Below are 24,392 nucleotides of genomic sequence, written 5' to 3'. Positions count from 1 at the left end.
CTGATCAAGCTGATTTTGAGATTCCTTGTGCAGACATTCATCCGAGCGTGGGTCAAAATCTGAAGAACTGTAGAAAACCAGAGCTAGAATAGACTGCAAAAAACTATGCAGTCAGCCCCTCTTCCCTAACCAAGGGTTACTGGAGGTGTGTCATTACTGACACATGCATTTCTAGCCTGTTCTCATAAACCTTTGAAGATGGAGGTGCCACACATTCCCCAGGCAATCTTTTCCAGAACTTCACTATTTCCAGTATTGAGAAGTCTAACCTCATTCAGCACAGCTGTGATTAGCCCATTATTGCTTTTCCTATACATCCATAATATATAGAGAATAGCTCGTTCCATTCTTCCTTGTGATGGGTTTTTACATACACACTTGACATTTTCACTCGTATGTCCCTCCTTCCAGCTAAACAACCCAAATCTTTCAGTTCTTCCCTTAAGCCAGGGACCTCTCATCATTTTCCTATTTCACTGCTGGATCCTCTCTTGAAAGGAAATACACTCAAAAAATGTTTACTACACTGGAAAAACTACAATACATTGTTTCTGAAAGGTTGAAGCAATTACAAGTTCCATGATAGAATGTTTAACTGGCACAACAAAAACTCCAAAGTAAAATACCCTGAAAAAAGTTCATAAACACTAACCTAGCAGCAATGGGTGTCAGCCTCATTCAGCAAGATATCTTAGTCATTTCACAGTTGAAGTAAAATTGATTAATCATGCATTGAACTAGAGGGAAGGAAATAGAAAGAATCACATCAAAGACAGAAAAAGGTAGACTAGACTGAAAGAAGATTTTTGAGTTGGACAAAAACATTCTGGGGGATGGGAAGGAAAAAACATGAGCTAGCAAGAGAACGCCAGGTAAAACAAACAGGTGGAAGATAATATGGTTACAGAAAAGTACCCAGAAGCCTATGGAAAGAGTTATCAAAACATCTGTGACTGCCAAAACTCTTGTAAAGTAAAATAATAAATACATAAATAAAAATATCAGAAAAAAAAACCAGACAGCCAGCATAAAGGTGCAGATGAGAAAGAAAAAAGAGGAAATACATGGAAGAATCAAAGAAGTTTCACAGTCTCCCTTTCAGGAATTTTGCCATAGGAATCAAGAAGGACAAACAATATTTCATGCTCTTCTATCTCAAAACAAAAGGTACTGGAAAGACTAGATACTGCCTTCTCATGCAGCATCTTTCTCTCTGTTTTCTGCTACAATTGTGAGTCAGACCCAGCCCAGTCTTTTGCTAGTCTTTGTGCCCAGAGCCTTAAAAGTAATAACATCACCTCTTCCAAACATGCACGACTTGTTAGAGAGCAAAAACCTCCCTGCACCCACAGAAACAGAGCAGATATTTGACAAATATCTTCAACCTTTTGGGGGAAATCTATTTAGACAAACAGAGGCTAGGGAGTTAGTACAGTTTAACAGTGCACATTTATGTGATGCTTAAGTATGATCACCAGCACAGTTTGCACGTTTCGTGTCAAAGAAACACCTTGAGCTTGATGAGCGTGTGCCCCATATTGAGATTCAGGATTGTGTAAAATAATACCAGTGTGCACTTATGCATGCTTTACTTTAAACAGAGAAAAATAAAGATGTGCAAATTAATAAATAGTGATTACCTCAGAGCAGCAGTTTTTCCATTTCTGTGAGTACATGTGACCTGCCTGGTTTGGTACCCAATTTGTATGTCCCAATACTTGTTCTCCTGTCTATTCTGTCTGTTTCGATTCCTCTTCTTCTTAATTAACTCACGAGCCTCAGGATCCCGAACTGCCTTTTCTCTGTCCTTTTCCTTGTCTTTGTTCTTCCCTCGTTTCCTTGCTTGCCTTATTTGTCTCGAATGGGGCACTGAGCACGCGCTCCAGGGTCCCACATTTAGGCTATACAGGCTTTCTTCAGCAGCGCATGGGCTAGACTGACAGATCTGAAACTCGGTGAGGTTAGGACAAGCAGACCCACCGAACTGCGGTGGAGCCACAACGTGCCGAGTTCGATGCTGAAGCCCGTTGCCACAGGTCTTGGAGCACTCCGACCAGGGGGCGAATTCGGCCACAATACAGTCCTGCCGGCACGGGATGAGGCATGCCTGCTCCTGGCGGGGCTTTGGCTCAAAGTACTCACAGATGACATCCTCAGCTGGCACCCCATTGGACTTCTGGATACAGGTGATGTCCCTCGTCTGGATCCCTTCCTCCCCTCTGAGGCACTCCAGGGGCTTCTCGTGGCTTCGGGAGAGGACAGGCCGGCACTGGTTCCAGCTGCCGATCTGCCAGTCATACAGCTCCTTGTGCCAGTCACAGACCCGAAAACAGCTCTGCTGGTTGTCCGGCCGCTCTGGCTGCTTGCAGTTCGTGGGCAGTGTCGTCCAGCCCTCCACGTGGGCGCACCACACCGCTCGCGTCTGGATGCCACCTGGACCGCATTCATCTCCCATGCATCTCCCCCACGGACCTGGAAAACGAGAGAAGATGCTAACATTGCACTCTTAATTGTTTTTCTGCCATGGTGCAAAACCAAGCTCACAGAACCAGTTTTGCATTTCCTATATCTCTAAGAATTTCATTCTTGGACAAACTCGAACTTGGAAAACGCAAAACAAGTATGGAACTATTCTTCATCTCCTATTTTTATGATTACAGATACATTTCACTTTTTATCCTAGACAAATCGAATATTTAATTTCAAGAACATACACAGGAATTAATCACATTAGAGAACTAGGAACTGAGCAATCACAAAGTCATCATGTAGTGTTAACTAGCAAGATAGGAGCCAAAGTCCTCCCCTCCAAGGCATGAATCTAATATCTCTCACCTTCATGAATACCCTTTCCTGGGCTGTTTTGGGTTTTGCTTCACATTTCTACTGCACTACTCTTTACACCCTGATGCCAATTGATATCACATTCTTTTCCTTCCATATTGTGTTAAATAATGAGAACAACAACATAATACATTTTGAAAAATAAAGGTAATTTCAGGTAGGCCACTTCTATTCTTTCCTTTATTATAACTAAAATAAAAATTAAAAGCCAGTTAAGGAGTGTTTGTTCCACACAATCTGTGAAGTGATTATACAGAATAAGTTCTTGAAGACAGAGATATACCAGCTGGTAACTCTCCAAAGAACAGGAGTTACTGGTTTGTTTTTTTTTTAATCTCTAAGGTCTATGGTAAATACTCGACATGTTGTTATAATTAGTGTCAACAAAACCAATAAAACCCATGTCTTTGAAAGCTGATGCAGTTGCTTTTTCCATTATTAAAAACTGTAATATTCACCCGGTTCAACTCACAACATCCACAAATCAGAGGGTAAAAAACCCTGTATTTTTCAGGTTTTTTAAGACCTCCCTCCCCTCATACACACCATGCATTGGCTTACTATAAAAGAGCAAAAGAACAAGCAGTTCAGAAAAAAACCTGTAACCATTTCCCAAAGAAAAGATGTTTCTCTGCAGACAGTTGGTCACACAAAAGACATTTTCTCTGACTGAGGAGTGCTCATGTTCCATGAAGAAATTGGGGCCAGGCCACGCAATCCTCATTCATCTGAATGACCCCAGTAAAAAGACTATTTGTGTGAATAAAGTTGTGGGAGATGCTGCGCTGAGCCTTTTTTATTTCCAAACGAGGTTAACAAAATAATTCAGGTACTGCTCTACAGTAAGTTAAACGAACTATGGCAGGTACAAATTATTTACAACACTTTCTTATTGAATGACTGGCAGGAATATGAAGCCACATCTTATTACCAATTCCCATAAGCTTTAAAACTCTCATTGACTTCAACACAATTTTCAGCTGTTCATCCAACATTAACTTCAGCTGTAGTTTGGGAATGGTCTTATGATAGGCTATACACTTAGCCTGTGCTCCTTATTGCCTCTTTTTTTTAAGCAGACATTGCGGCTGAACAGTTTGTTTGTAGTTCTAAAATCCTAAGCGTTAAAACTCGATAGCAATGCCAGCTGGCAGAGACCAATTCAAACCATGGAAACTCCTCCATATTTTTTGCAGATTAAGTTTGAATTAGGGTTTCCAAGGTTTAGCTAGCTGTCCAGAAAAATAAATGTATATTAAATACAAATACATTTCAGTTTCCATTTCAGCATGATTACCCTACTTTATCTCTAACCAGCCTTCCACAAATGACATAATCATTGTTGTATTTAAGTGTATTTACACTGAGTTAAGAGTTATCATTTCCCCAGAACACTACTTTGAATACTTGCCAACTTTAAAGACTGCAGAAAATCTCCAACCAAAGCAGAGATGCTAAAATAATCGTGATTGAAATAAATCGTTCATCTTGAGAACTACAAATCTCTGTCTTATCAGATCACTGCACCTTGCGTATACTATGTGTGTTCAATGAAGAAATCCCTCTTTTTAAAGATCAGGTCTTTACTGTACTCCGGATGAAGAGTTTGCCCATTTAGGATTCTACCAAATTTCCAATCGTCAATTATCCACAAAATCACATTGTACCTAAAAATTGTGCTTGACATCTAAGTATCTTCAATTCAATTCATTGATATGTTTATATTAATGCAAATGATAAATGCACTAACTACTGCCATTGGCAATGTAAATATGAAAAAAAAAATCTGTACATGAGTGTGATAATTGGGCAAAAATAAGCTCTTTCATTAGATTACAAGAATGTTGTTTATAGAACTGGATCCAAAAAAATTATGAGGTGCACAGATAGGCTCATGTATTAAACTGCATTATTTTGCTTTTGCTGTGAAATAGTATGCAATTTTATAAAAGCATTGCCAGTGAGTACCAACAAACCACATTTACGTGAACCTTTGAGCAAACGACTGCTCAGCACCTCTACATTCATGTAGTTGTTGACACAGAGCTATTAGTGATGTATCTGACCCTCCCCCTTATCTACATTAAGTTGATTTTTAAGTTTAAACACAAAATAATCTGTTTAGAGTACAATGCTAAAAGTACTCCAAAAGGTTAAATTTTCACTCTACTGCATACTTCTTTATATGACTATGAAAGGGCCCTAAAGCAAGCCACAGCTTTGGAGCAGGGATCTGTTTAGGCTTTCTCCTTAGTGAGCTCCCTCAAAGATTAAAGGGCTTCCATACTTGACCAAACCAAATTTCATTTGCACAGAAACTTAAAACTTGTGGAGGGGGTGAGGTGTTAAAGAAAGCAAGCTGAAAGAAAAAGAAAAAAAAAAAAAACCAAAATAAATGAGTTATACACAATTCTTCCCCTGCCCTCTGAGCCTCCGTGGTGACTCCGTGCTTCCCTCCCATATAGCGACTTTCTGAGTGGAAGCAAACTCTGTTCCTGTGCTCTCCGGCCTCTAACAAATCCCTCTGCCTCTGCAGTTTGGCCACCTACTCCCTGCCATACCCCCCACTCTCTCAAACTTTCTCTCTTTTCTGTGCTATCTCCCCCATCTTTGTAGACGGCTCCACCAACTACTACTTCAACAAGTGTAATGCCAATCAGGAAGAAAAAAGTGTAACCGGTACCATTCTTCACAACTAGCCACATTTCTCTCTGGGGTTGTGGAAGATATAGGGGGGAAAAAAAAAATTAAAAAAGGAAGAAAAACCCCTAACACACTTGGTGCTTCTTTAGAATAAGAGCTTCAAGCTAACTTCCAATAAATTAACTTCACAATACCTATGAATATCTCAGCAATCTCAACAGCTTACTTTAACCCAGTTGTCTTATTTGGGGGGAAGAAGAAGAATTGCCATTTTGTTACTTTCTTTAGCTTTTAAAAATCTAAAAAAAATTAAAAATTTATGTATTTCTAGCAATATGAACAGAAACTTGCTTTGACCAAGATTTTTCTGAGAAATAGCAAAACTTTTTTTTTCTTTTGAAAACAATTTCTGGCATCCACATTAACCAACATTTCTGTCAGTTTTCAGTTGCAAACTGTGTTGAAATCTTCAGTTAAGTTATCCACATTTTCTTGTAGGATCACAAGTCACTGTTAACATCAAGCACTTGCTGAGGAACGTTGTTGCCATATGTTCTTTATATGGACCTCACAAAAAGAGGTCTGCAATTCCCTTTACAGGTACCCATCTCTCTCTCTACCAATTATAAAAAGAGCCTACAATAATTCACTTCTAACTTAAGTGGCCCCAAACACATTACAAGCACCAAGGCCAGACACAGTTCTCATTTGAAAATAATCACAGAAAAGCAGGAAAAGAAATATCTCTGAGCAGAGTAAAGGGGCTTTGCAACTTTGTCCAAATAACAAGGAATACATCCCCAAGTAGTCCTAATCGACTATCAGGTTTTTTTTCTCATTGTCACAGATTGAAGAGACAGCACCCAGCACATGCTTACAATATTTCTTTACTTGCTGGTCAAGATATCACTGAAGACATGTGATGAAAAAACAGTGAAGGCAGAGGCTTTGAATGATCCTCAGAAGTATGAGAAAACCACATACAGATCACCTGCAACAGGCTTTTCATATTATATTATATCGTTATTATGGGCAGTACATTTACCACAACATTTGTAAATGTGAAGTTTTGGGATAAAATTAATCGCACAGAAACTAGCGTAGCACAGATACGCAACTCAGCAATGAAAGAGATCAGCAGAATGCAATGTAGAGGGTCTCACCCACCACCATCGCTTAAAGGCTGCAGGAGGTGGGGGATGGCTGCTCTTTCACAAATCCTCCACTGATGTTAAGCACCAGTAACAACAACAGAAAGTCTTTAGGAAAGCTGTCGAGCTTAATCAAGGCCTCATATGATGTTTTAATTTGCTCTTTATGAATATTCTTTAGGTTCTCTCTTTCCCACTGAAGCAGTCTTCATGCAGACACTCTGCTCTCCCTGCTGTGCACTGATCCAGTTACGCCTGGGCAGCGGGACGTATGTGCGCTCAAACCATTTCACACTGGGGAAAAAAGCTGCTGCTGTGAATGCAAAGTAGTTTTTCTTAGGATTTTGTTTCAAACACATTTAGATGAATGAATCATAGTTTACCTGTAGTGAGCTGTACTTGTCTCATGAAAATACCATCGTTTATCTGCTTTTTGTTTAATCAGCGTATTACGAATGGCAAATACAGACATAAATAGGAATCTTGTTTCTTTTTTTGTTGTTGGGAGTTGTCACTGAAGTCTTAGTGAGTTTAAAATGTCATTTGTAATTCTTTGTCTTCTAAAGAGATTACTGTAAAATAGAATATTAAGATTCCCTCTAAGCTTCTGGAGGATTAACATTTATTTTTGTTAGGGAGCAGCAAAGTAAGTGAATTAACCATTACCACAAGTTTATTCTGAAATTTCAGGGAGTGATCACAACGGAGTCAAAAAATCAAGACAAAACCCCCACTAAAGCACTGATAGCTTTGCAGCTAACTGAGAACAAAGTAAGATATCGTAGTATTTAATATCTTATGTATTAATATTGTTTCAGGTATTAAAATTATAACTATTTGAAGAAGAAAAAACTTATTTTGAACTTTGATCCAGGGCAAATAAGGCTATGTGAAAATCCCTTCAGCTTTTCTCCACATACAAATACAAAAAAATAGACAAAACAAGCCCCTAACTATCCCCAAATATAAAACTCAAAACATGTCTTAAAACATCGAGCAAGACACTACTCCCATTTTTAACAAATGAGGGTTGCACTGCTGATTTAATCTGACTTTTGCTGTACTTTCAGTGAGAACTGGTTTTGAGCCATTTTGCGTTACTGGTTTGGTGCCTGTAAATAGCATTAACAGTTTAATGCCAGAGAGAGAGACTCGAACTGCACAAGACAATGAGCAGCTTAGTTTTCAGTATTTTGAGAGGATTGTATTTAAAGAGACTATTGAGAGACTGATTAGCAGAAATCTACTTTTCCTAAGTTCAGAAACAAGTTAACCTTACTATTTGGAGACCTCAAATTTCTTTGTGTTAGGAGAAGGCTGTGATGAGGGCCAAGAAGGTTAACTGGGTGATACAGGGCTGAGAGTCAGAAGGACACCCGTATTACAAGATACAGTTCAAGCCTAAGCAGTAAATCTGGAGAGAGGTCAAAAAGACAGAGATCAAGAAGTCTTTGAAGGACCCAGGAGATGACAGTGAATGCAAACTGCAGCTCCTGATAGTGGAGCCAGTCAAGGAGCAGGATGAACAGCAGGCCACCAAGAATATAACAGCCACAGAGCTGCCGCCAAAAGCACTTGCAGATCTGCTTGGCTAAATTAAAATACGATAAGCATGTCTGTAACTTGGTACAGTATACCTACATTTGCTTTACACAATTATGGCAGCAAAGGAAAAGCAGCTGCTGCCGCAACGGAATATTTTTATCACAGGCAGTAGCCAATTGCAAAAGTCTAAACAGGAAACCGAGTCTCAATGATACAGACACATTGCCTATTACACTGAGAAGTGTACAAGAAGAATTACACCAAAACACTGTAATCCTAGATAAATTATCGATACCTTTTTTTTTTTTTTAAATACAGAATCTGAGATGCTGCCAACACGACAAGCTGGCCGCATTTGGAGAGACAGATTCTGTAGTTTATACTATCGGGAGTGCCAAGACAGTAGAAGATCATTGATAGACAAAACCTTTATCTTTGCCTCTTTCCCACACGTGGCGGGACTCCCTGGGTGCTGTATGACTTGCCGCCTGCTCTGCTTGCCAGCAGACTCTCCCCTCCAGGAGTGCTATGGATCACCTCGACTGTTGTTTCCATTTAATGCTTTTGTCTTTCTTGGCTCCTCTTTGAGAGGTTGAAAAGAACATGGAAAGCAGTGTCTGCAGCAAAGAAAATGGAATCAGGACATGGAAGAGAGATAAAAAAAGGAAAGGATTCTCAACATAATAAAACATAACACCTGTGAGTCAGAGGAAGATAATGGAGAATCAAATATGCCTACAAATTATTTGACTCCTAGGTCAATTTTTTTATTTCCTGATAGTATAAGGGAGAGTGTAAGCCACACTGCAGTTCAAATAATTTCAGAATCTAAGAACAAGTTGTTCACGTTTCTCAAATTAACAAGGAAATATAAAAATTAACATTAAAAACCAGTGACCTAGATGAATCTAATCTACAAATTTCACATTGTTTCCCCAACGTTCCAGGACATACTTTCAAACAATGCCATAAAGATAAAGGCAAACCTGAATGTATATAACAATCAGCCACATAGATATCTTTCTAGCTGTGCACATAATTATTAACACACTTTATAAGTGTGGGCCCTTTTATTTTTTCCCCTATTAATATCCATTGGGGAAAATACACATGTTCCTGATACTATTAATGGCACGGTAATTAACATTATCCATCCGTTTTCACATTTCTCTTAAAATCATGAATGTAAAACACATGAAATAAACCTAAGAGTAACCATACCAGTTTAAATTCTGACATCAACATCACAAAAAGCATAATGCTTATTCAGTGTTTCCCTAACTGAACATTTTCATACCAGAACCTCACAAATTACTGGAATCAAATTTTGCTTATTTTCCTCCAGCAAGTACTCCTTTTGTATATTAGAAAACTGGTGTTTCTAAAACAAGGTTGTGTACTCCATAAGAAAAAATTTTTATTTTAACATGCTTTCCCAGTGTTGATGCAGTGACCTCCTGTGCCGTAATTCATGGTAGTTTTAACACCACATTTCGCTTGGTAGAGGGGGGGGGTTTCTGCTTTGTACTTTTTTGCCTTAACATTGTGACAATTATAATAGATATTGAATTTTTTTTTCATCTGTTATAATCATGGAGAGGGTAAAAAGTATCTAGTTCTATAGTAGAAAAAATACATAAAGAAAAAAAAAAGGTCTCAAAAATTTTCTCCTTTATTTAATATAATGCTAGTTCTTCATCCCCCAGTCAGCCAGGTCTAAAAAACATAATTCAACACTTAAAAAAAAGGAAAAAAAAAAAAAAAAGAAAATCCAACCACCTCCTTAGATTTGTCACTATTTATTATTTATTTTGTTGCTCTGTCTATGTGAATTCAAATTTTTAAATAAACTGCAGTGCTCACACTTTTCATACCACATTTCTTCCCAAAGTAATTTGAATGTACAGCGGCATAACACCCTGAAAATCGCTATCTACACCAAAGCTACCAAGAGCCTCCAGCTCGCAGTAGTGGTGCAACATGATTTTCTGAAGTATATGCTAGCACATACACAAACATGAAAGGCTGACAGCTCACAGCGCAGAACTCTCTGGCTTTGTGTTGTTGTCATAACATGTAATGAAATCCTTTCCTTTAGGCTTACTATAAACTTAAGCTAATTCTCAAAACATTATTCAATTTTGAAACATATCTTCAAACTTTTTTTTTGCATAAGTTCCTCTAACTATTCATTTTTCCTTTACGTAGTACAGCAGTAGCAGCCAAAATGAATGTTGAATGAATACACGAAAGGAATACTTAATTGAAGCAGCATGCTTTAAAGAGATATAGAACTTCTATGTTCTACAAAGCAATTACATTGCTTTGAGCCTCTAGTCACGTTGTAATAAATACTCCTGATATTGTAAGATACTGAATACAGTTTCTTCTAGCCCACAGTCTGTTTACATGTGAAGCTGGTTCATGAACATTTCTTAGTTTCATTAGAGGTGGTGTTAAACCACACTAACATATTCCTCACGCTCCTCTCCTTATGTTCTCTCTCTAGTCACGCTGCTGGCTGAAAAGCCAGATAACACTCTTCTGACAAAATGATGATTCCCATACATAGCAAACACTCTTGTAGGCTTTGTAAGTTGGATGAAAGGCTTTACTAACCTTTGCTTGTATCTCTCCCACACACGTCTATTTTGGTTTTTTTCTGATTACTAACAGTTGAAAGCTGCTCTGCATCTCTTGTGTGAGACAGCTAGATGAGTCAGACCAAAGACCTACCTACCCCAGTACCCATCTCCTACAGCAACAAAGAACAGAGGCTTGAAGAAGGTACAGAAATATGGTGAGCATATACGATGCCTTCCCTGGTACCCTCCCAGCTTCCCACTGTTTCCAGCTCACATACCACACAACCCTTCTAATATAATTAATACTTATACATGGACATCAGATAAAGAACATCCATGTGTTCTTCAACTGCCTTCTAAAGAAGATCAGTTTTAGAAATCATATTAGAAACTCCTAAATTTGCTGTTCTTTTTTTCCATGCAAGGCTACCAGAAATGTAATGATAGAAAACAGATGGCATGAACCTACTTTTTCCTATGCAGTGGGCAAGGAAAAACAAAACAAAACCCACTCCCATGAACAGCAGAGCCAATTACAAGCTAATCTGTGAAACCACTAGTTACTTACAATTATTACACAGACTGTAATCATGAGTAAATATTAACGTTTTACAATGAAAGTTCTATAATTATATAAGCAACAATAATATCACCACAAATTATTCTTATCTGTGTCCCTATAGATTTTTACAGCTCTGTCTGCATCAGAATCTGATTTTAAGGGATAGATTACTGAGAAAACCAATTCAGGATCCACTGCCTATTAAAGAGGAGGATTTGATTTGTATAGATTAAGATGAGGTTTTCCCCTTGGTTTTGAACAAAGATTCACTGTTTTCTCCCCGTCGGCATTTTACATTCAATTTATTCACAAATCTCAAAGCAAATTCTAACTGAAACACTGCTAAGAGAACATCTCAATTAACTTGAAAGTCTCATTGCTAGTACTATTCTCAGTGACTATACATGGAAATGCAGATTTTTGCATTAATTCAACCAACTGAGGCTTGCCCTTTACTTTTCATCAGAGTGAACCCCAATTAGATCAATTGAAAAAACACTGCTAGCCCTTGTCACAACACTTGGGCATCAGCATATGTTGCAGCACCAATTTCTTGGTACTGTTAGGAAAGTTTATTTCTGTGCAGTCTCGTGCAATCTTGTGGTAAGCAGCCATATTGGACAGGTTACAGGGACTTTAAATCAGATCACTTTCACTTCTATCATGAATAATTTCGCAATTCAGTTTGTTAAATGTGATTTTCTTCAGTACACGCAGGCTGGTATACTAAAAAGAGAAGACAAAATACTTCTGTTTCAATTCGCATCAAGACCAAGTGAATGCTTTTATTTTTCTGCCTCTGTCTCATTTTCTGCCCTTTTATTTCTTTCCCTTGTTCATCGTAGCCTCCTGCTGTGGTGCTGATGGCCAGAAGTGCTAGTTGCAAGGCTGCTGCAACCACAGGGTACATCCGTCAACACAGGCCATCATGCTTGTGCCAGCCCAGCGGTTTGTAATCCCAGTCTCTGCTTACATTAGCCAAGGGCAAACAAGTCAAAAACCTCCTTCACTGAGCTATGAAGAAATTTACTGCTTCAGCTTTTTGGAAGCTGGCTACAGCTTTTTGCCTAGACTGCTAGAACCAGACATCAGAAATTAAATGTAATATCTTTGTGCACTGACTTTTTAAGAGGGTCAGACTTCCTGAAAGATATAGTGTCAGACAAGGTAGAAGAAAATTTGTTATAAGAAAACACTGCAATTTTGTTGCATGAAGTCATAAAGAGATTTAGGTTGTACTCTTAGCCCTGCTGCTAGCCTGCAGGATGATCTACGTACACCATTTCTGTCTCCTTGCACTTCAGCTTTTTCCGTGTAAGGCAGGGACAACGATATGAATTTTTAAAGCCCATTTAGAAGTATTGATGAGAAACGGTGTGCAAGAAGTAAATAGCAGTAGGGATACATGTTCTGTCATTTTCTCTCTGGAAGCACACAGTTTACTCAATATCTTTCCCTTGAGTTTTGCCCTAAATCCCAGTTGCGTTGAAAGGTGTGTTTTAATGAAAAAGCAAGAAGCCCAGATGATAAGCTGCTGCTTTTTCTTACTCTTGACAGAAATCTTATTCATAGAGCACAGCATGCATACTTCTCATCTCTGTCTTCCCTCTCCCTCCTTGGCCACAAGAGAGCTAGTATTCAAGGATCAAATAGGAAGGTTTCTCATATCTCTGGATTCTTTATAGTTGTTTTCTTTGCCACTAATGGAATAAAATAAAATAAGAGACCTACACTTAATTAAGATCACTTAGATAATGTTCTGGACCAGTCATCCTTTTGGTTTTCTTCTAATTCATTGGATCAAATAAAGTTTAATAACATTGCATCTTCTAAGTATAGAACATTACATAAAGGGTCAATTTTATATATTTATTTGTATTTACCTTTAAATAGTTCATTATTTAAATTGCCTGTGTATTAGACCGAAATAACAACCCAGTCATAAATCTTTTGAAGTGCACTAAGACTTTATGTCTTGCTGAGATACATTCTCCCAAACATATCCTCTGTTCATTTATTATTCATCATCATCTACAGTTTGCCGAATTCCTGCAAAAGACATTTTCAATTTTTAAATGACAACTTTCCCCTAAAATGGTGGTGCTTTCATTATACAGACATAGTACTTAAAACTATGGGAAGGAAAACCAACTAAGCTGTGTGGATGTACTCAAAATACAGGTGCCGCTGTGTATCAGACAAGGACAGATCTATATGAGTTTTGAAGAAGTCTTGTCAGGACCATATGAAACCTGTCACTGCAATGCATGCAAAATAAGTAATGTCTTCATCTGAGCACTCTGTAATCAATCATTTTAATTTCAGACACAACTGAGAAATAATTAATTCAAAACAGTGACTATTACTTTCTTCCATCTGGCAAATGTGTTGCACAATTGTATTAAAATAAGGGGGTTTGCCTATTTTCGTGATGTTGGAAATACATCTAACAAACCCTCCTGAGTAAATAGGATTTTTTTCCATTTTTATTTTAGAAATAAGTAATAAATTCTATGAAATATTAATGTAGGCAGTCATTTCAGTATCTCAGACCATATCATAAACTTTGGCTTTTAAACAGAACTCCCCATTAATCACAGCAGGGACTTCTGCTTAAAAATACATGAACTTGATCTGGTATTATCACACTGATCTATTACAAAAACCCGAGATGTCCTATTAAAAATGCAATGAATCACTATTGCAAAAATTTAAAAGTATACAAGTATTTTAAGGAGGGCATCACAAGAATACTCTCTCATATCAGAAATCTCCCAGAGATTTCGTAAAATTCCTCTCACCCATCAAAGAAACGGAGACAGGAACACGACGACCGACCTCTGCCTTAGTCTTCCATTCTATCACAAAAACCACTTAGCTTTCCATTGCTAGAACTGCCTTTGATTTTTAAAGTTACTTCACAGAGGTCATTTCATAAGAAGTAACAGCAGAATCTTTTAGTCGATGCTACTAGGAAATGACACCTCTTTTACTCTGAAATCTTGACAGAAGAATCCCTAAATAGTGGGTAAAACTTTTTTTTTTTTTTTTTAGTATCAACTTAGACCTTCTGTAGATTTGGAAGGATTTACTCAGTTGTTATGTTGGCAAACCTCCCAGTTAAGAGAAGATAAGAGATGGAGAAGGCAGTAGAGGACTTGAAACGTGCAAAGCTATGAGGCTGAGGAAGAAACATTGTATTGGGGCAAACCGCATATTCCTCTCCAGAAAGGCAAATACAAGAAATTTTTTTTTTATTAATTTGCTGCTTCTTTGGAATCTGTCAGTAGAGGACTTGAAACGTGCAAAGCTATGAGGCTGAGGAAGAAACATTGTATTGGGGCAAACCGCATATTCCTCTCCAGAAAGGCAAATACAAAAAAAAAAATTTTTTTTTCTATTAATTTGCTGCTTCTTCGGAATCTGTGCTAAAGTGTCAAAGTTCAGCAGTCAGGAATGTCATTGAATACTCCTCCAGAATGATTTTATGTCACTACTATTTTCCTGTCTGCAAAGAAAACACTTTTCCTTTCTATTCTCCTCTAAACATGTCCTCATTCAGCCTTCAAGAAAACTGTAAATCTTTGATTTTGTCAGACATTGTGAAAGCCTCTAGAAAGGAAAATATGACAGAATATGCATCATGTGGTATTAATCAGATATTTACCGAGCCAATTCTTTTAGTTTAAATTTTTGAAAAAAAGAAATTAGAAATTTTATGAAAGAAACCCCAACAACATGTAGGTCTGATAGAATTCTTGTGTAGATTAAAAAAAAAAAAAAACCACACCAAACTTTACAGGAAAGAGAAATGCTTCCAGAGAGCTCAACATAAAGTAAAACATGGTAAGACAGAGCAAGGTATCACTTGTAAATGCTATTAAAATAAGTAAAGGGAGGAAGGAAATAAACCTTTGGTTTCTGCTCTTTCAGAAAGCCAGCCACAATTCTAAAAGTCCATCCAGTAAAGAAAAATAAACCGCATAGTGCTTCCTCTATCAAGTATATTTCTGCGAAAGGCATGCAAATGCTGAAGTAAATAAAATTCACGTTACTACAGGATATTTGAAGGCACCCATTATACTTTACAAACAATGGTTTAAATCTGGTCTTGACTGTCACCAAATTCTCATTGTCAGCAGAAACTTAGGGATCATTTTATCAACGTCTGAGATAAAACTTGGTGATATTTAATTTTCCACAAAATACGAACACAAAGCAGTACAGACAGAACATCATTTCTAATCTAAATACAGAAGGGAAGATAAGAGAAGGCTCGGGGGAGTCTCATCTGTGTGTACAAATACCTGAAGGGAGGGTGCAAAGAGGACTGGCTCCCAGCTTCTTTTCAGTGGTGCCCAGTGACAAGACCAGAGGCAATAGGCACAAACTGAAATACAGGAGGTTCTCTCTGAACACCAGGAAACACTTTTTTACTGGGAGAGTGACTAAGCACTGGAACAGGTTGCCCAGAGACGACATGGAGACTCCATCCTTGGAGATATTCAAAGCTGTCTGGGCATGGTCCTGCGCAACTGGCTCTAGGTGGCCCTGCTTGAGCAGCGGGGTTGGACAAGGTGACCTCCGGTGGTCCCTTCCAACCTCACGCATTCTGTGATTCTGTGAAATACACACATATCAATATCAAACACAAAAGTCACAAAGGAAGTATTTGGTTATGAGTTTTCCAGAATCTCAGTTTCCCAAACTTCAGTATGCCAAATTTTAAATCACTATATAAAGACTAAAAGACAGTATGTATTCATGCATAGATATATCCAGAAAGTAGGCAGTCAGAAAGTGCTATTTGTTAAGGTTTTGGGTTCATGAATTACAGAATTTAGTATAAAGTCTGTACCTTTCTAGAAACGGCTATTTAATTCCACGCCAAAGATTCTGTATCAGAAAACTGACAGGAAGAAGAACTCATTGTAAAACCACCTACAGAAGCTAAAAATTTAGCTAATAGATAATTCCCATAAACTTAAAATACGTAACATGTATTCATACTTCATTAAATATTAACTACTCTAGAAATTAATTCCTAAATATTTTTACAATTATTAATTCCAATTGAATATAGAAAGAAATGTGATAGATATAAAATGGCAGAAAATATTCAAAATTATACATTGAGAAGACTTCCATAATGCACTCTTTATGGATTACCACAAACATTAAATCTCCTTGTTTAAGCTTAATTGAACAATGTGTACTTATATACATACATTCATTCTTAAAATTCTTCCTCCCACTACTTCAAAATATTAGATAAACATCAAATCATAGAATCATTTCAGTTGGAAAAGACCCTTAAGATCATCAAGTCCAACCGTTAACCTAACACTGCCAAGTCCACCACTAAACCATGTCCCTAAGCACCACATCTACAAGTTTTTTAAATACCTCCACAGAAGGTGACTCAACCACTTCCCTGGGCAGCCTGTTCCAAGGCTTGACCACTCTTTCGGTGAAGAAATTTTTCCTAATATCCAATCTAAACCTCCCCTGGCGCAACTTGAGGCCATCTCCTCTTGTCCTATCACTTGTTACTCGGAAGAAAAGACCAACAACCACCCTCACTACAACTACCTGAAAGGAGGTTGTAGAGAGTGATAACGTCTCCCCTGAGCCTCCATTTCTCATTTTCTACATGGTGAAGGAACAGTCCATGTGCAAGTTTGATTTAAAGGAGAAAATAATTATTGGGCGAGATCTATATATCTGAACAGGGGCATGATCATTTATAGTCAGTCACACTAGTAGATATTTTAGGACACTGTCTCAGTATGTATTAAGAAGCCACTGCAGCTGGAATTAGGAAAAATGTATTTGAAAAAAGTGTCTACAGAGCCCAGTTCATCAAAACTACTGAAATGATGCTGCGATGTCAGGTCAATCAAATGGCTAGGTAGCTAAATAGTTTACTTAACTTCACATTCTTCAATTTTGCTAATGATTGATTAGACCTGAATTCCTAGGTGTAACTTTACAACAGAATTTCAAGAAAGAGAGACAAATCCAAGACGGTCTCTTAATTGAATATTGTTATATCACAAAAAGCCATTCCAGAAAGCAACTGCACCTGCGTGAAGATCTATTGTTGCACAGCCCAGGGCGGCTCATTGGGCTAAACAACAAATCTTATCCTTTTAAAAGGCTGACTTAACATTATACCACTTTAGCACAGCTCCTTTGGCTACATCACTTAGGAAATTAGAAGTGTCATTCTCTATTTTAATTCACCTTCAGGTAAGAAGGTTAACTCATTGGCAAGGAAATTTTAACAGGTCAGATCTTTCAAAATCAATAACGAACTGGGTTGGAGATATCTTTCAGAAAGGGTGACTTCAATTAAAACAGCCCTCACCAGAGATAATGAGTAGAGAAGGAAGGTTAGTGTTGGACAAAGAAACACCCGCCCTCTTGCCAAATAGGTGATGCAGAGATCCTTATCAGCCTAAATTACACTGAAAAATCTTCAAAAGGCTCTGAAAAACAGAAAGGTCATTTTGTTTCAAGGAGACTTTACTAAGGGGTAAGACTGACTGAAAAGTCTTTCGTAATCATTTTTAAAACTCATCAACATGAAAACATTCACCGGACTCAGTAAGAAAGAAAGAAAAAAAAACTGTTATGGGAATTTCAATGTCTCAAAGGACATTTACAGTGATCTTATGGCCGCTTCTTTTTCTGCAGAACGTGTAAGAGGTAATTATCATAATGTAAAATTTGACTCAATTCCAATTTTACTGGAGAATTGGGGAAGCTCTTGCTCCCTCTTAAAATACAGAGTTCATGGTTGGATAACAACAATTTGCCTCATATAGAAGTATAACAAACTAATTATAAATCAAATGCAGGAGCCTAGATTTGTCTTATATACTTTGACCTCATTACTGAATCCTCAATACCATTGCCTTTTTTTCACTTGTTTCCTTACGATAATACTATTTGGGATGCTTCTTTTACTTGGAGTAAAAAAATAGTCAGTTATCTAGAGAACAGGCACACTTTAAGGAGGGCACAGTTGTTTGTTCAACAGCAGGTTAATATAAACAAAAGGAAAGCTCAGCCCAGAATGGCACTGCTGAAAGAAACAAAAGTCAGCTGGGTAGCAAAGAGAATAAAATATACTCCCAACCACATGCATCTGCTTATTATATGCAAATCATTACACTCTGCTTAATTAGTAAGCTCTGCATTTTTCCTTCCAGTTCTGATTTTTAAAGGCAATAAAGCCACTCCAGAGTAGGGGGTTACAGCAGTAAGAAGCCTGACTTCATGCGAGTTGATCAGAATTTCCCTAGAATAGCACAGGACCATGTAAATCTTAGAAGAGCTGGGTATTATAAAACAGATGAACTCAAATCAGAAATGAGACAACTTTCTTCTCTTTCAACCATTCAGACAAATCACCAAGAAGACAGCATTCTCTCCTTAGATGTCTTGAGATTGAAACTAGATGCTTTTCTGGAAGATGCACTGTCGTGGTTTAACCTCAGTCAGCAACTAAGCACCACGCAGCCGCTCGCTCACTCCCCCCCCACCCCCGGTGGGATGGGGGAGAGAATTGGAAAAGCACAAGTGAGAAAAAACTCGTGGGTTGAGATAAAAACAGTTTAATAATTTAAATAAAATAATAATAATAATATGATAATAATAATAATACACAAAGCAAGTGATGCACAGTACAATTGCTCACCACCTGCCGACCGACGCCCAGCCAGTCCCCGAGCAGCGGCCCCCCCAGCCAGCTTCCCCCAGTTTATGTACTGAGCATGACGTCACATGGTATGGAATGTCCCTTTGGCCAGTTTGGCTGTGCCCCTTCCCAGCTTCTTGTGCACCTCCAGCCTTCTCAGTCGGTAGAGCATGGGAAGCTGAAAAGTCCTTGACTAGTGTAAGCACTACTTAGCAACAACTAAAACATGGGTGTGTTATCAACATTGTTCTCATCCTAAATCCAAAACACAGCACTGTACCAGCTACTAGGAAGGAAATTAACTCTATCCCTGCTGAAACCAGGACATGCACTCTATTACTCACATTCATTTTATTGGTCTAAGGACCAACTACACCTGACCGTACTGTGTTAGACATTGCGCAGCTTCAGAGAACTAGTGTCCAGGTGCTACCCCAAGGAGTTCACAACCTAGATCAGGCTAAGGGGAGACATGTATAATGCACATGCAGAATAAGCAATATGATGACTGTAAACATGTTAGTTGGATTAATTTTTTGAGCAATCATTTGCTTTGCTGGGTATTCCTGGGAAGGTTTATGTGAAATAGAAAGAAAAAGGGAAAACTGTAGAGAAGAATCAATGAGAAGTGTTAGTGGAGCTGAGGTACGGTGACCATGAGGAAGGCAGAAAGAGAGGTTTGAAACAATCAGAAAAGGACGAGAGCTCAAAATAGTGGATTTCGCATACAAAAGGCCCCTACTTTAGCTGCTTCTGCAGCTGCTACTGCAGGTGGGGGTCTTCAGCTGTCTCAAAACCTGAAATTACCTTGCCTCAGCTGAGCAAGAACCTTAAATCATTTTCAAAACAGACAGCAATTGCACAATCCACACAACATTAGCGCCATGTTTTGTTGCAGAGCGCCTAAAGATGTTCACACAAATAACTGTTTTCTTACACCTGACACCCTGCCCCTTGACCAGTATCGGCAGTGTAGACAGACTGCTGACACCCTGCCCCCTGCCTGACATCGGCAGCGTAGGCAGGATGCTGCCCACATCATTGACGTAAGGTAGGATTCTCTCCAATCAGGCTGGCATTGCTGGAGCCAAGGGGCGTCACGATTCTTACCCGCATGCAAAAGGCATTTGCACAATTGGCTGCTGCTGCCAGATGACGCGGACACCAAGCACCCCTGGCAGTTTGCTAGGGCCATGGCATCGCTTATGACCCTGTGTTTGCTATCGGTGATTAGGTGAGTCGCTGTATGGGCGCACTGTTGCTCCTACTGCCTCAATAAAGCTTTGGTTTATAGCATGTTGTCAGACCCCATTACTGTTCGGACCACAGCACCTGACCATACATTAAAATTAGACGCCAGCTGAAAATCCAGAATTAAATTTAAGTTAGATGTTAACTCAGAGTAAAAGTGAAAATACCATTAATGGACCAGGAATCATTTTGCCAGCATAATTTCATTTGGAGTACTCTATTACTATTACCCAATCAATGTTATATATGTTAACAGAGTAAAATATGACACAAAAATCTGATTGAAAGATGTTATTGGGAATGTTTGTTTTCTTGCCTTCTAAGGGAAGGTAAAATACAACATGTGCTATCTACAAATTACTATTAATTTAAAGCTGCAGAGAGCTCTATTTTATGAAGTAACTGAATATATTTATACTGATTAATAAATTTGAATTAAATGTACTTAAAGCAATAGCTTTTATTGAAAGTATGTTTTGGTTTTTAAATAAGCAGACAAAATGTACACATTACAGTGAGAGATTTGAAAAAAAACAGCTATTTTAGTGCTCCCCTTTTTCAATAATTCAAACACTAATATCTAAAATCCAACAATAAAAGCTCAGATGGTGATTCTACTACTCCCTTGGTGGCCTTTAAGACCTTGGTTTCAGTCACTAATCCATATGCTAACAGACCTTCCTCTAGTACTAGGAATGATATCAGAAGCTTTCATAATTTCTCTGTAAGAAATGGAACACTTATCCGAGCAAATTCAGTATTAATTGCATGTTTCACTTCAAACACTCTTTACAGCCAACAGGCTTTTCACTATCAGCAACTAAATACATCAACCGTATTACACAACTTACAGAGCAGAAATAAGAAAAAGTCTAAAGGGAAATGCAAAAGATTTTCTATAAAAGAACCTGACGTTTTCTTTAGATAATACAAATTATCTGAGACGATTTGTATTAAGATGATGTCTTCTAATTAATCTTGAGCTTCTCTTTGTTACTCTGAAACCTTTCAAACATAAAGGTTTGTAAACAATAAAATAGTAAAAACAATTCCTTTAACAGAAAATGGCCATATTTCAGTGGTGCTGATGTCCTCATTTTAGTTTGCAAGAAACACTTCGGCAGCATGAAAAGACTGGCCCATTTTCACCTCATAAAAACCTAGAAATTTCAGGATCAAAAATAAGGATTTTTTTTTCCCCTTCATTATTCAGGTATATGCTCTTTTATCAGATGGCAAAAAGCATTCCCAATAAATGTAATGCATGATTTAAAAGAAATCTACTAAGAGTAACTGAGTCCTAACTGGGGCCTTATGTTAATATTCCAATATAAATGACAAATATATGCATTCCCCTTTTTGGAAGTGTTAAAGGGTTGATTTCTACTGTACATGTAACAGTAATAATGGAGTGAGGTTATTTCTGTTAATTTGTGGTACCGACCTGTTCAATACATGCAGCCTACTTCTGTCTAGTGATGCTTCCTGGTATTACTTACACCTTTGATGAGGTTATAAGTACATATGGGCCACCTAGGTTATTAACCGTAGGATGTCCTGCAAACATGACAAACATTACAGGGAATTATTATTGTTCAGAAAATGGGAATGACACTGGTTGGGAGTACAATGCTTGAAAACTCTGAGGTTGCAGCTTGTGACCAGCATTGGTGGGGAGCAAAGCACTTGCCCAGAGTCTTCCTCTTTGTCCTGCAGAACACAAGATTATTTTGTCCATTCTCCCACAAGCTGCAAGTAGAAGTGATGGCAAAAGGCACAGCTTCACACTAACAAATCCATATCCTGCAATGGTACTGCAACCCAACCATTCGTTACTTCCATTTCAGCAGTGCAGAACTGGGTCCCTGAAAATTTGCTTCAACACAGAGTTCAAAGAACCAGTGACAAAACCAAGGGCCCTCACGTTCCAGCGCAGTGCATTTTTGCTTCATAGGAAATACATAATGCCTTTGTTTGACACTGCATATGTGTCAGAACTACTTTCAAAGTGGAGATAATACAGTAAAAGATTCCATGATACATACATATTGAGAATGAACATTTCAAAAAATGTTTCATTTTTTGTAATGGCATTTTTAATTGGTTAAAAAAGTTCATTTACTCAATCAAAGAGAAGAATTCCATTAATATGTTTCACAAGAAACATGAGACCACTGCTGCAAACCATTGGTTGCAACCATCAAAGCCTCAGGGGAGCACGCAAACATTGCCGCCAGCAAGTCCTCTCATTCCCATTCCTCTCTGCTAGACAGATGCATAAAGGAATCAGGATAAAGCCTCTCACCTCTGCCCCAGTAGAGTTTCTAGCACCAATAACAATTTTACAGTCCAGTTTGCTTTTGTCTGTATATTTTGAAAGGTCCAAGATGCTGGATGATTAATACTCACACAGGGAATGTTTTCTTGACCTGAAATTACATGCTTGCAGAGTGCTAGGCACCAGCTAACAAAATGGATTTTATTTCCCAGCAGTTTATGGAAGAGGTGGACAAAATGAGAGGAAATGGCCTCAAGTTGCGCCAGGGGAGGTTTAGATTGGACATGAGGAACAATTTCTTTACTGAAAGAGTGGTTAAACATTGGGACAGGCTGCCCAGGGAAGTGGTTGAGTCACCATCCCTGGAGGTATTTAAAAGACATGTAGATGAGGCGCTTAGGGACATGGTTTAGTGGGCACGGTGGTGTTGGGTTGATGGTTGGACTCGATGATCTTAGAGGTCTTTTCCAACCTTAATGAGTCTATCATTCTATGGAATGGATAGGTCAGTCCCAAGCCAATAAGTGTACCTCTATCTTAAACACCCCGACTGCATTCACGCTGTGGCCAAACTGGCATCTCTTGAGACCGTCCAAGATGAAAAATGATGATCCAACAAGCCTTTGCTCCTCTATACACATTCCTATACCACCTAACCCTATCAAAAGGCCAGCTGCTTCAGTGTCCACATTAATTTTCCTACTGAGGCATATTATGACAGGCTAACATTCATAAAATGCATGGCAAGAGAGGAACTGGAGGTTTTGCAGAGAGACAGGTGATGCCATTCAATAGACTTATCTTCAGAGATGTACTTTATGCTTGCGGCAGCAAACAAGTCAGGGTGAGCTACTCTCTGGTGACTGAAAAGTCTTATACCTGTACAAGCTTTGGGTCCTTGAGTTACAACAAGCTGCCAAGGGCACTGAGCTGCATCTCAAAGATGCAAATCCTCCCTCAAACCACTACCCAGAAAACATGCTTCAAAAAACACCATCTCAGAGACTACATTAGGCCATGCTGTTCTCATGCATGTGGAACCATTACGATTATTTTTTCCTTCACCCTTCAACATCCCTGACAAACCCCTTTTCAATAGCCTGCATTTTGTTACAGTTCTTGGACTGAATGAAAAAGCTCCCTTCAGTCCCCGGTACAAAGCAAAGCAGGCAGCTGGGCTGGATGTACACTTCCCAGTCTTCCCCTTCACTCTTCAGATCCTTTAGGGTCCACTTTCACATCACAGGTTAAAAGTTTGGCTCAAAACGGGCAGATCTCCAACCCCCACCCACTAGGGAAGTTGGGGAAGTTTGGGAAGCTCATCACCCAAACTTGCCATATCACGTTATTGCTGATACCAGCTTTTGAAACACTGGCACAAAATGTCCCAGATGAAGACCAAGCTTGTGATCCAGACAAGCTGAGCCCCCAAAGGCAGTAGCAGGGGGCTGCATGGTTACAACCCATAGCTAAAGCAGCAACTCCTGGTAGAGGCTTTCCTGCATGTTGTGCTGATGTCCTCCTTCAGACACACGAGAAGGACTGCCTGCTCTTCTACCCTTGTTATTTTAGACCTGCTCCAACAATCATGCCAAGGTCAGAAATGTGACCTAAGGAAATCCTCCAACACCACTGCAACAGCACAGTAGGAGTACAGCTGGTAAATTGATCTGCTCCACAACTCTAAAATTGTATCATTGTCCTGAAAACCGTGGGTTAAATAAATACGTTAAAGCTGTGGGAAAACAAAAAAAAAAAGGCAACTTAGGGACAAGAGATGATCTACATGCTTAAACTGTCACTGTCAGGGTGCTATGAACTCCTGAGG

General features: G+C 38.6%; 1 protein-coding gene across 1 annotated transcript in view; it reads right to left on the bottom strand.

Moving 5' to 3' along the window:
* The window catches only part of THSD7A (thrombospondin, type I, domain containing 7A), a 209,512-nt gene that overhangs the window by 127,288 nt on the left and 57,832 nt on the right, over positions 1-24,392 (bottom strand). The window contains exon 2 of the mRNA XM_009326106.1: positions 1,641-2,472. Coding sequence (XP_009324381.1) covers positions 1,641-2,472 — 832 coding nt within the window. The remainder of the gene's footprint in view (positions 1-1,640; positions 2,473-24,392) is intronic.

Source organism: Pygoscelis adeliae, unplaced genomic scaffold (genome assembly GCF_000699105.1).
Source record: "Pygoscelis adeliae isolate BGI_AS28 unplaced genomic scaffold, ASM69910v1 Scaffold15, whole genome shotgun sequence".
NCBI classification, from domain to species: Eukaryota; Metazoa; Chordata; class Aves; order Sphenisciformes; family Spheniscidae; genus Pygoscelis; species Pygoscelis adeliae.
This window is presented reverse-complemented; position numbering and strand designations above follow the sequence as displayed.